We start from the raw sequence: 12,862 nt of genomic DNA, 5'->3' as shown, positions 1-12,862 counted from the left end.
AATTTTTCACTCCTTGATGGTTTTCCTTTTACTTTAGAACTAAGCCACATAGCAACTCCATAAGCGGGACAGAGGATTTGATATAGTCCCCCGTCAGGACTCCTAAATACATAAGAAGGACATTGTTGAATCCAGGAGAAATCCACTGCAGGAGGTAGGGGTGCCTTACTTGTGTATATAATCGCTTTATAAATCTTGAGAGTAGTGACTAGGCCATTATGTAATCCATATAGTAATCATGGCTCCACCCCTTTTTCTTTTACAGAGTGCCAGTCCTTTGGTTCAGAAAAATGTCCCTTTGGATGTACTGTTTGTCCAACACTTAATCCTTATCAGGTGAATAAGTACTAATTAAACCATGAGAGGTGTAAGAAGTGGGAGAACATTGGGGTGAAAAGTAATACTAATATCATATACATATGTTTAGACCATAGATCCTGCCTTGGAATGAAAAATATTAAAGATAAAGTGAAGATTGATTGCTCCCGAGGAAGGAGGGTTTCCCCGAAATGCGTAGAGCCAACCAAAATTTGAATCATCATTATTTGTATTTACTGTTAAATTGTAAACATTATAATTTAGAATGAAATCTACTAAAAAAGGAAAAAACTGTGAAAGTATGGGTTTTTATCACGTAAGAAAGAAAAAAAACAAAAATGTTTTTTAATTATAATGGTGTGGACTTTTTTTAAAAAAAATTTTATAGGAGAGTCCTGGTATTGAAATTATCGATATGATATTCAAATATTGACCGGTACCCAGTATCCATAAGTGTGCAGGGGACGGGATTGACCCACGGTTGGTGGGCACTTCATTGTTTGTCCTTATTAGTTGACTGCCCATCCTATGCCCTCCCCCCCACCCATGCACCCTTTTGCATGCATCTCCTCATTTCCCTGCAGCCATCATACCACCTTTAGGCCACAAGATGCTGCATCAAGCTTTGTGGGGCACTCTGAGGAATCCACACTCGCCCTCTAGCTTTTCTGCTTCTCATTTCACTGTAAAACCCCTCTGCCGGGTTGCAGAATCACATTGAGCTTAAGTCCTGGTGCGGCATCACACCTGGTGAGTTTTGTCCATTGGGGGTGGTGGAGGAATTTAATTTTGGCTGTTGGTGGTGTGACGAGTGATAAAAAGCAGGGCAGACCTCTGCGAGAAACAAGCAGGGATTCTGGCCCGTGGCCTGACAAACGCAAGTAGAACATTACCAGGTAACTAAAAAGGGAGCCCAATTGGAAAAAACATGTTTTTGCTAGCTTTTGGAACAAGCTTCTAAACTAGTAAAACACAATCCTCTGACAGTGTTCCTCAGAAATACCAATTTGTTTAAAAGTTTAAAATCCTAAAGCACAAATCAGTAAACCCCACCTAAGTCCAGAATGGCAGCCTCTCCATCCCTTACTCTCTTTTGTAGAGTAACTCGATGTTAATGGGGGAGGCATTACCTTCCCAACTCCATGTAGGAACAGCTCACATTGTTAGCATATGCGAATAGCAGTCAGCCCCTCCTTACCCAGTAAGGGCATCCCTTGATATCTGGATGAATAAGACCTACCAGTTTTGCACTGATTTTGTTTAATCATTGAGCTGATCCATACTTTTTTTGGCCAATGCACTCCTAATAAGGCATAGCAAGGTATCCAACTGGCTTTTCAACTATGAACTCCAACCCACCCGACATACAACCATTTATTAACATGTATCAACTCCAAATGAATAATGTTGTAGACTGAACATTCCTAATGATTAAAAGTATTTCCAATCATTTGTTACTAATAGAGAGAGGTATTTTATGCTAACAAATACTCAAACATTCCCAGAATTCAACAACTGAAATACCTATTTTCACATTTGTAGCAGCGCTCTCAGCCCACGGGCATCTAGGCCCTAGTTGCATTACCATAGAAATAAACAGAGTATTCAAGTAAAACAGAAATAGGTTTATCTGGAGTATTCCAGGTCGCTCTATGTGATGAGCAGTGTTTTCAATTGTCTGAAGGCCCAGTAGGTTTTTTCATCTCTCAGGGCTGGAGATAGTGAGTTCCAATGTTTTGCTGCCAAGACAGGGAAGCTGGTGCGGCCTACTTTGGCCGCCTGAATGTTGGTGTTAAAAGCTGGTGGGCATAGCTAGATCTAGTTGGTCTTGTAGATTGGACTTGGTGAATTTCTGCGAGAGGCATGGGGGGGGAAGAGGACTGAGTTAGAGATGCACTTCTGGGAAATGGATAGCGATTTGAATGCGATGCGCTCTTGTAGGTAGCATTAACTCACCATGCAGCACTAACCATCCCCTCTCCACGCCTGGAAAAAAAATAATAAGAGGATGGGTGTTGGCTGTGCAGCGATTAATGCTTGAATAACAGGTAAATCTCTGTGGTTTTGTAACCTTACTTTGAAAAGTAATGTTTGGCATGCTGTTCTGCTAAAAAGTAGGATCATCCCTCTACCAAACTACTTACAGCCATATGTATCCCAGAATGCAGACTATGATGCAAAAGGATTACTTATTTTCCCATATTTACAGCATTATTCATCCAAACGGATACTAGGTTTTAGTGTTTAAAAGCACAATCTTGCACATGTTTAGTGCAGTCGTCATTCTGGCGAACCTCATACACATACACAAAACATGCCGTTCCATTCAGGTAATTTTGAGTGACAGTCGTGGTCGTGTCCTCGAATGATTGAAATGTGGGTCAGTAAAGGAGGAATAGAACAAACTTTTTGAAATCCATCCTATAAATGTTCCCAGTTTGACAGATGTGGGGCAAACAGGTATTCTGGAAAGCTTGCTGTGGGTCTGTCAATACAGACCTATGTACGTCAAAAATCATCTTGATCTACATTGAAATATTACCATCGAGCAATTTAAAAATGTATGTCTATATATTGCACACAACTGGTTGGACCAACTTGATTTTCCTGCTATGGGAGCTGCAAGTTGAGAGGATTCACAAGTCTGGAAGTTAACATGCTTCAGAACGCCATGAAGTTAACTCCTTTGTAGGTAGAACAACATTTTCCATAATTTCAATCTTTGTTTCCCTAACCACAATTGACAAGCGCTACCTCAGCACGCACAACCAATGCCACTCACTCGGTAGGGTGTCAGGAACACGCTGCCCTTCTTGGTCCCTTTGAAGAGATCGGGAGTAGACTCCATATCACTGAAAGAGAGCTCGACATGGTCATAGTTCATCAGGACACTGCAAATGAAAAAAGGAATACAGGATTGCTAAGTACATTTGTAAAAAATAAAAAAACACACCTCATGATTATTTTTCCCTGGAACAACAAACTGGTAAATTACCTGCATGAAGCACACCAACACACCAATCTAATGGGAAGAGACTGTAGATCTTAAGTAAAACTCTCAAAGGAGTGTGGTTTGGCACTTAACGAGATGGTCACCTGGTCCATTAGTCCTGCCCTTTTTTACCACTTTCATTTACTTTTGTCAATTACCCTCACAGATAATAGCTCCTGTCTCTGGTGGTACCCCCTGCACCTGTCAGTTCACATAATTTCTGAACATACAGCGGCTTCCTTTCCATTGGCATGCTCCTCAACTGTACACGTCAGTGAGAGGGACGCTGCTGGCCTTTTATCCAAAACAGTCATCTCTTCTCTGGAGGTACAGCAGTGAACATTAATAAAGTATACCATTTTTGATAATTTTGAATATTCTTCTGGAAGTAGAAATATAATGACATTAGCAGTTAGCTATCAAATCTTATGTGCAGAACCTTACATTGAAGTAAAAGGTAATAGGGCTTTACATCAAGTCAAAGGTCAGAATTTCCCTTCCAATCAAGTGGCACTTTCACATCTGTTTTGATGCGGCAATTAAACAGCGCTACTCCCTTTGTGTTATTTATTACACTGCAGTTGAGGGGGACCCCTCACACAACAAAGGAAGCAGTGCTCAATTTGGTTAGATGAATTGCTCCATATTTGAAGAAATTATTTTATTTCATTTCTTCTCTGCATTCCTAACTTTTGCTTCACACAGCATGCATTTCCTACTTGACATAACCATGTGAAACAAAAGCGCACCCTTCGATATGCTAAAGTGCCTTTTGTTTTTGCTCTACCTAATGTGCTGCTACTAACATTAACAAAGATGGGCCTTATTCTCAGAACTCATCATGCTTAACACGAAATGCACCAACACTAGTTTCCTTTTAAATGTTTACCCATGTTATGTTAATAGAATTTATACAACGCAGCGCACACCCGAAGGCATCACAGCGCCAATAAGTGACAGAATAGGAAAAAGGGTAGTTGTGAAAAAGGACTAAAACAGCAAGTAACGTCATAAGAACAGATGGTTACCTATAGCTCGAAGATAAAAGGAAGCTTATTCCTGTAATGTCCTCTTTCTATGCCCTTGGTCTCAGGACGTGGGGACAGGCAAGTCACCCGTTCCCTTTTTACTCCCGTTATGGGTGCAGGCAGCCAACCCTGAAACCTAAATGCGGGGTTACTGCAGAATGTCCATTTCATGTTGCTAGATTAAAGAGGCTAGACCTACACACCATGGCGCCTGTGTTTGATTTGCTACGCAGATATAACATTGGCGATAAGTGTACCTTCCCGTGCCTCTTCATTCGGGGAAGGGCATCATTGACTGCCGAGACCGTGTCGCCGGTCTCCGCCTTCCACGGACCCATCTGATGCCCATGAAGTCGCAGCAGTGCACCGCATCCACACCAGGAGTGCTTTTCCCCGCCCCACCCAGGAACCAGTGGTACGGCTCCACTTGACACCAGGCGCTCCAAAACAAATACCCGCGTGCGTCGGCAGGCCTGGCCGGCGCTGTGAGCCACTTCGCACAGCAGTGCATACAGGTGGCATCAACTGGCGCCTGACCTCGTCGGCGCGTGCGGTGTGCCTGCCGCTTGTGCTGCACATTATCCCTGCACCGCCACGGATGAAATTATATTAATTTAGGACATTATTTCTCTGCACTGCCACGGAGGAAAGTATCTTCATTTGGAAATTAAAGCTCTCAGCACAGGCAGAAAAGGGAAAGCACGTGACACAGGAAGCCCTGGGTCCACTGGCACATGTAAACAGTGCTTCCTGCAGGAACACTCACGTGTGTCCTACAAAAGGCTAATAAAAGACAGTTTTCAAGGTGAGATTTCAATCCAATCTTAATATACTATAACACTGTCATCATCTCAGACAATGAGCGTGTTAGCAGCTCACAAAGCCCAACAACAAGCGCATCCCCTCGCAACCCAGTGCACAGGGTGGAGGGAGGCAATGAATCCCTACAACTCCAAGCCATGCAGCTGTTTGATATCTCAGATACAAGCAGTTTGGTACCAAGGTGGAGAAGATGGCCCAAGAAACTTAATATTTACATTGATGCAACAGGTGTCAGGGAAGAACGTCTCCTCCGAGGCAATCTCCTGCACTCGCTGGGCCCCATTCTGAGAGACATTGTATTTGAAATGCCGGATAATTCGACGGACACTTTCCAAGGTATTATTGACTCTTTGAATAATTATTTCGCCCTGCTAAAGAATGTAGATTACGAACCACACATCTACGCAAGACAAAGGGGAAAGCATGGACAATTTCGTCATGAGACTATGGAAAAGGGCAAAATATTGCGACTTCGACTGCTATTCAACAGATGAAGCCTTAAAGTCACAAGCTATCACAAGGTGCGAATCGCCTGACTTTAGGAAGAAACTAACGCAGAAGAGCAGGACTTTTGAAGGAATCCTACAACTTGCCAGAACAGACACGGCATTGTCCATGCAGACTGAATCCTTAAGCAACATTAAAATCACGCAGGCTGCCTCAACAGCATCCCTATGTCCCGTGCATACCTCGGAACGCAACCAAGAACAGAATAAATTCTATAGATGTGGCTATATATTCCCATACATCGGCCCATGCCCTGCCATAGGCCACAACTGCAAAAAATGCAGAGGAAAAAAACATTTTCAATCTGTGTGCAAAAACATTATATTCTTCCAGAAGACAAACTCAAGGAGAAACAAGAAGGCGGGAAAGCCATCGCCCGAGACGAGCAAGCCCTCGACGTGGCGGTCTCCAGCACCCAGTAGACACAGTTTGCACAGCAGAAGCAGGGAATCGTCTCACAGGGACAGACGGCATGAGGACAGAAGAGGAGACACCGGACACTCACGGTAACAAGGCGAATCGAAATGGAGAGCGACCTGACAGCAGATAAAATATCTATAGGCCTCGCCGAGGCGGCAAAATGAGTCAGATTCATCATCGAGTGCTGATCGGGAAGAGGTTATAGGCATGCCATAGGAAACGCCACAGCAACTCAATACAGGCCAACTCTGGTGTTACAAATAAATGGACACAGTCGAGAATTTCTCATAGATACCAGGGCCACAGTCAATGTAATCAATGAAAAGCCTACAAATCTATCCACATTCAGAAAGAGTTAAAGAAGGCAGACACTGACATAGCCGTATGGCACAAACACACCGCTAGACTGCAAAGGACTGTTCAAGGCTACATGTACATACAAAGAGGGTCACGATATACGTAGTCAAGGTGAAGTCCCAGGAGGAAGCATCCTTAGCTTCCGATCGGCCATCCAGATGGGTCTGGTGCATGTGAATCATGTCAGCCTACACGACCAGCCCAAATGACAAAAATGTTCCTGTCGCTCTTTAAAAGGTCTGGGAAAGTTGAAAGGGAAGCAAATCAAGTTGTATTCTTGAGCTCATAAAGAGTTTCTTTCTCCTTTTCAACAACTCCACCCGATATTAAAATTAGTGGGAACGAAGATCCTGGGATATCAGGAGAAGTGGAGTCTGAAGAACCTATTGAGGTAGACAGAGCATAAGGTTCAGAGATCAGTGAAGAGTATTTTAACCCCCCCACCCCCTTCTGAAGATTTTGAAGAAAGTTTGGTAAGAGAATTAAATTAGCGCATCGGACGTTGTCACCTTGGCTAAAATAAATGAACTATTAGTGAAGTTATCCAAACAAAAGATTCAGGCTGAAACTAGGTTTCAAGAAGGGCTGGAGAGAATCATAGTGTCTGCACAGAGACCTTTGACTCCAAAAGGTGTGTTGCAACCATATAAGGAAGAGGAAGACGTGGGATTTTATTTGTGTCAACTTCAAAAGGTTAGCCCATAAATTAGGGGCCCAGAATTAAAAACCTGTTATTTGGCTACCCTTCTCAAAGGTCAAAATACTTATCACCTTAATCCAGAAGGTACTATCCCTTTTCCTGAAATCAAAGATGGCTTATTAAAGAAAGTGTGTCAGACTGACTTCTATAAGCAAAAATGCATAACAAATTAAATCCGGATGAAAGGACTATAGAATTAGCTGCTAGGGTTCAAAACACGTTATCCTTATGGTTGGTGAAGAAGCGGAAGTATTAGAAACACGGACTACAGAACAATGTATTCAGTTCCCCTTATATACAAAAAGCCATTCTACAAATCAATAAACCTAATTTATCTTTGGTTGTAGAAACACCCCAAATTTCTTTAGAAGCCAGCAAACATGTACAGAATCTACATAAAAATGAGGAGGTGAAAAGGGAACCTAACATTATATCATCTTCCTTCCATAAAGTAGAGAAGAATAAACCCCCAAGGAAATGTTTCTAAGCCCTCTCCTAGAGACAGTGGAGGTGAGCCAAAAAGAACCCCCGAGGTGAAAGGAAAAGGGAGACCTAGAGTGTAAGGAATTGAAAGTCCAAAACCCTTAACAAACAAATGTTTTTCTTGTGGACAAGCGAGCCACTTAGCTAGACACTGCCCCCCTAATAGAAAGGAAGAACCTATGGAGATTGGATATGGTTGAAAATGAGGAATTCGATGAAGAACAGGCAGAAGATCATCCCATAGAAACTATAAATAATCTATTTCTAGGAGGATAAAAATTCAGAACACACGACAATGCGTTAGTGAACGCTATTCCAGTAGCCACCAAACAGCTACAAGACCTACCTAATCTACTAACTTCAATCGACCCCTCAGAGCTATTTGTGTTAGTTGTGATGAAGAGATCCATCATGGCACTGCTGTTACCATTGGAATTCAAGGGTCAGTTGTCGGAATTAATGTTGCCGTCATTCCAGGGTTGCCAGAAGAAATCCTCATCGGCACCGATTTTCCAAATTTTGAGAAATGTGCATCGGATTGCAAACAGTCATACAAAAGGTTTATACTGTCCTTGGTATTCTTGGGCTCATGAAGATTTGTTTCCAGGGGACCCCGTCTGGGACTGGAAAACTGGTGGACTGATTAAAAATACAGGGGTGGCCAAGGTAAAAGGAAAAATAGAGACCTTGACTGGGAGGTCAGGTGTTTAGGGGATGGGGATGTGTAGAATCCTGTGGATCCCCACTAAAACCCTGCCTACAATCTTCTCCCAGGTGGCCAGAAACTTCCCGAATTCAGTCCCAAGGGTGGTGTACTGTGGGAGGATCACCTGTGTGGAGACAGGGCCCAGGGTAGTGGGGCGATTTCACAAGACGAGACATGGTATTGTTTCATGAATACATGTAAAGTCATTCCGAGAGAGATTACAGCATGTTGCCGGATTTCAGTCTTCTGTTAAAACTAAGCTTAAAAAGTCTAAATCTGTCATATCCTCAGAACAAATCTTTGCTACTGAAGGTAAGCCCCTTTTTACGCACACTCCAGAATAAAGACAACCCGCTAGGGAAATAGGCCAGGAGATAGCGTTGCAAGGGTAACAAGGTTTAATAGTACAGAATACAAATATCAGCAAAGGACTCTGCTGCACGAGAGCGCTCTGACTTACAGTTGCAAAACAGGGCTTAAAAAACACCCACAATCTTCACAATATACAGTACAAATGTGTGCCACTGATTGGAGGCACCCTACACAAGAACCTGCTCCCTAGGGGATGACAGGCAGTAATTGGTTAGTTCTTTCCCGTCGGCCTGGATCCACATGGGTCAGCTCGGCTCATCCTTGCGGTGAAGGTCGGGTGCACATTAATACATTGTTTCCGTCTAAACTAGACATGTTAAGCCTGGTTATTAATTCATTGTGGCAGGCACCTGGGGCGGCATGGGAAATGGTGCCCAAGGCAAGGGAGGATAAAATACAGTCACGCTGACCCACACATTCAGGGCTTCATCGATACCACAGTTCTTGCAGACAAGGTCTCCACCAGGGTTTTGTTCTTTAATTTATCCCTCCCTGTACCTCGTGTTACAAGGGATATGTTTTTACACTTGAAAGAAACATAGCCGCACATGCTTAGATCTTCTACGAACACTTGATTTGTGTTGAGGTGCGGGGGTAGGGTCGCTTCCTTATCAGGGAATGCAAAGGTGTGGGGGTCGGGTCAGTGGTGTGGGGCTGGCTCCGGAATGACTGGGTGGGGGTTAGAGGTCTAATGGCAGTTTAGTGGAGATGAATGGATGCAGCGCAGAGCCTAGTGTTGTCTCATGCTCTTGCAGGGCGCATTCCTTTGGAAGATACTAAATATTCACAACACTGGAGGAACGAGGGGAAGTGGACTTGCGTGGGAACGGGGCCCTGCGGAGTCAGTCTGTCTTACGAAAAGTAGGCCTAGTGAGCCAGGAACGTGACCAGCACGAGCCTGTAACTTATCCCTTTTGGGCCTAATACAAAATGGAGTAATGGGCTATGGATTTTCAAGTGCCGAGCATCTACTTCTAAGTGCTACAGTGCATGTACATGTTGCCTGATAGTGCGGATTACCCCCCCCCCCCACTGTACATTACATCACCTCATTTGGTGTTCGCCTTACATTGAAGCGTCTTGGGGGGGTGAAATAGGCTCATTTCCATCCCAACATTACCCCTTAAGGTCCTCTTCATTATCAAAGGTACACTACAGAGAACAATGAAAGCGTTGTACCCTCGGTCTGTACTCATAATCCCTCGTCTAAAAAAAAAAAATAAATTAAAAAAAAAAAAAAAAATCAAGGGAGGTGAAATCACTGTTGAAAATAGTAAAGAAACAGGAAACCCAAATTTGCTTAAAAAGGACAGGTCCCACAATCCCACAGGTACTGTGGTGAAGAAGAGAACCGAAGAGGCATGTACAGTTAAAGGACAGGCAGGGAGGCCTAAAAGACTTTGGCGGGGTCAGGCAATTAATTCTAAGGACCTGCACCTGAGGCCACTTAACCTACCCGAGAGGCATAAAAGGCTCCAGCAGAAAGGAGCAGTAGAAAGTAGCTGGAGCAGGAGCTGGAATATCGGAAGCAGTAGCAGAAGAAGCAGAGCACGAGGCTCGCAGTTCACTAGGAAGTGGACCACAGAAGGGACGCCGGAGCGAAGGAAATGCAGATTCCACCTACAGTCTCTGAGCTGGTCCTGTGCTCACAAACCAACCCTGTTTGGCTGTGGCTGCATTGGAAGAGACTGGGAGAAGCTGGCAGTCTTTACAGGTGCGCCTAATTGATGTGAAAGCAGAGCTGAAGTTGTGCGTTTGCCCGGGGTCTGTGTGAAGAAGCAAATAGAGGCAAGCTGGAGAAAATTTTTGCTGAGGCCGGATAGGAGACACCTGTACTGAAGAGGGGTGTGGGTCCCAAGAGAGCCTGTAGCAGTAGTAGCAGAAGCAAGAAAGTCTGAAGTGAAAGTCACCCGCAACTGCTGTGATTTTGGGGCCAGTGAGTGAAGCTCTGTACTCCAAATCGTATAAAACTCCTTGCCGGTAATTGTAACCAGCTGAATTCGCACTTGGGTACAAGTTAGAGAGTGAAATTGTTTGCAGTAGTGGGAAGTCATTGATGAAGGGAATTGTATCACGTGCATATTCAGCATCAGTAAAGTGCTCACGTAAGAAGAACATCTTTCTTTTCCCATTGGTGCATACATCATTACCGGAGAGGTTGTGCGTCTCCTATTTAGAGGAGAACGTTGTTGGTAAAACACTGTTTCCCCATCCCCGTTAAAGTAGAACGCTGGCTGAATAAAAGGGAAGGCAAGTTTATAGATTGATGTTTTGTCATCAAAGTGAGATTGTGTGTACCTAAATTTGTTTCTGAAGTGAAATCTGACTCTTGTAACATTCAGAACAAAGACTTAATAGTTGTACAAGTTGCTGAAATCATGAGAAGAACAAGAATTACCAGCCAGTAGACAAATCCTTTCCTAGGTGAAACCAGCCCAATTAAGATCTGAACACCAAGGTTTTGAAGTTGTTGAAGGTATTATAAACCCAGCGTCCTCTGATACAGGGGTAACAAGGTTATCCAAGGCTGGAAGAGTGGCCATACAGCTTTGGGGTAACTACTGGAAACCAGAAGGTGTAAACAAGCTGGGCAAGGGAGCTGGGTACGTATTCAAAATAACTAATCAATCATCGATCTGTGAATCTGAGACTGCTAAAGCTGGGAGAGAGAAGCAGTCTAGAAGCCAAGACAGATTTAGTGGTAACTGTAAGCAGGCAGAAGAGGCAAAGAGGCTGCCCTTTCTTATGATACAGGAAAGAAGAGTGCATTGCCTACCAGTAGAGGTCGAAGAGTCTTGTCTAAATTGATAATACATTTTCAAAGTGTCAAGTCATAGCAGAAGCAGCAGAACTGTGGTTGTCTATAATTTTGTCAGAAGCTCTTTTGAATGCAGTTGTAGACTGTGGCAAAGGAGCCTGCTTTCACAGTATCATTTGCAGAAGGCAGTTGCTAAGGAGAGAGCAACCCTCTTGGAAGAAGCATCCTGACCTATTGTATTCAAGATGCTGTAGAAGTCACACAAAAAAAAAGTAGTTGTTAAAAAAAGAGTAGTTGTTAAAGCAGAGGTGGTATTTCTTTGGTTTTGAACACTATCCATTCTATCCTGGAAAAAGGCTATCCAGGATTGCTAATGGTGCAGTTTTCTTTGTGGAACTTTTCAACTAGTGGATTTTTGTTTGAGTGAACTTTTGTTTCGTTGGAACTTTTCAAGAACTGCTTTTAAACTTTATTTTTCTTTGGGAGAAATTGACTTTGGGCATTCTTGGGGGAACGAGATTTACCAAGAACAAATAGAAGTCATCCAAGACACTGGTCATTTGGTAATCTTGTCTTTATGTTGTTTATGCTTTGTTTTGATTGTTCTGTTTAGTGTATGCTAGGGGAATATCCCTTAAATTCTAGACTAGGTAGGGAATCCCCTGGTAGAGTAGGCTTAGTTAGGTTTTAGTTGCATTTTTATTTTGAATTAAAATGTCAAATACTGAGAAAACTACAAGCAGTTGTCCGCTTTGCATTACTGACCCCTCATAAGAGCTTGGGGCTATTTAGCTCTTACTTCTAGCACAGGAGAACCTAGTTAGCTTGAAACCAACCGCTACCAGAAGCTACTCAGGAAAGTGGTGCCTTACAAACATGCATATGTGACACTAACTTTGAGCATCTGAGAATGCTCATAAAGAAGAATTAGGACACATCTAGTACATATTAAAACAATGATTCGTACATAATGGACAAGAAGTTAAAATGTGCATCTCATTCACGCCCGGCTCTCCAGCGGTAGCTCCTGCCTACTAGGTGATGCCTGACACCCAGGAGCTGGTTTTAACTCTGGCTCATCTAATCTTAATTTCGAACACGGAGTGTTGTTTACATGTTCCAATTTAAGAGTCAGATGGCAATCAAAGATTAGTGACCTGGCAGTAGATAAGATGACATCGGATGTCATCCAGTGCTTAAAGGCATGGTCTAGTAAAAAAAAAAAGTTATTTAAAAAATAGATAGGCAACATAAAAAAAAAAAAATACTAGCATTCTCTTTTTTAAAACTTCCTATGTAAAATTGAGCTATTCAAGCTCAAAATTCGCAAAAGCAAGCACATGGGCGCATCCATTTTGTGAAATGGAGGCCCTCCTGTGCTGGCTTTTGCGGCACTAAG

General features: G+C 43.1%; 1 protein-coding gene across 2 annotated transcripts in view; it reads right to left on the bottom strand.

The window, feature by feature from the left end:
• WBP2 (WW domain binding protein 2) overlaps positions 1-12,862 on the bottom strand; it is a 417,756-nt gene that overhangs the window by 389,653 nt on the left and 15,241 nt on the right. For both annotated transcript variants that reach the window (XM_069654739.1, XM_069654740.1), the window contains exon 2: positions 3,101-3,209. In XM_069654739.1, coding sequence (XP_069510840.1) covers positions 3,101-3,209 — 109 coding nt within the window. The remainder of the gene's footprint in view (positions 1-3,100; positions 3,210-12,862) is intronic.

The sequence above is a fragment of the Ambystoma mexicanum genome, chromosome 3q, assembly GCF_040938575.1.
Source record: "Ambystoma mexicanum isolate Mex_15411 chromosome 3q, UKY_AmexF1_1, whole genome shotgun sequence".
Taxonomy (NCBI): domain Eukaryota; kingdom Metazoa; phylum Chordata; class Amphibia; order Caudata; family Ambystomatidae; genus Ambystoma; species Ambystoma mexicanum.
The sequence above is the reverse complement of the archived record's forward strand: the minus strand, read 5'-3'. Positions and strand labels throughout refer to the sequence as shown.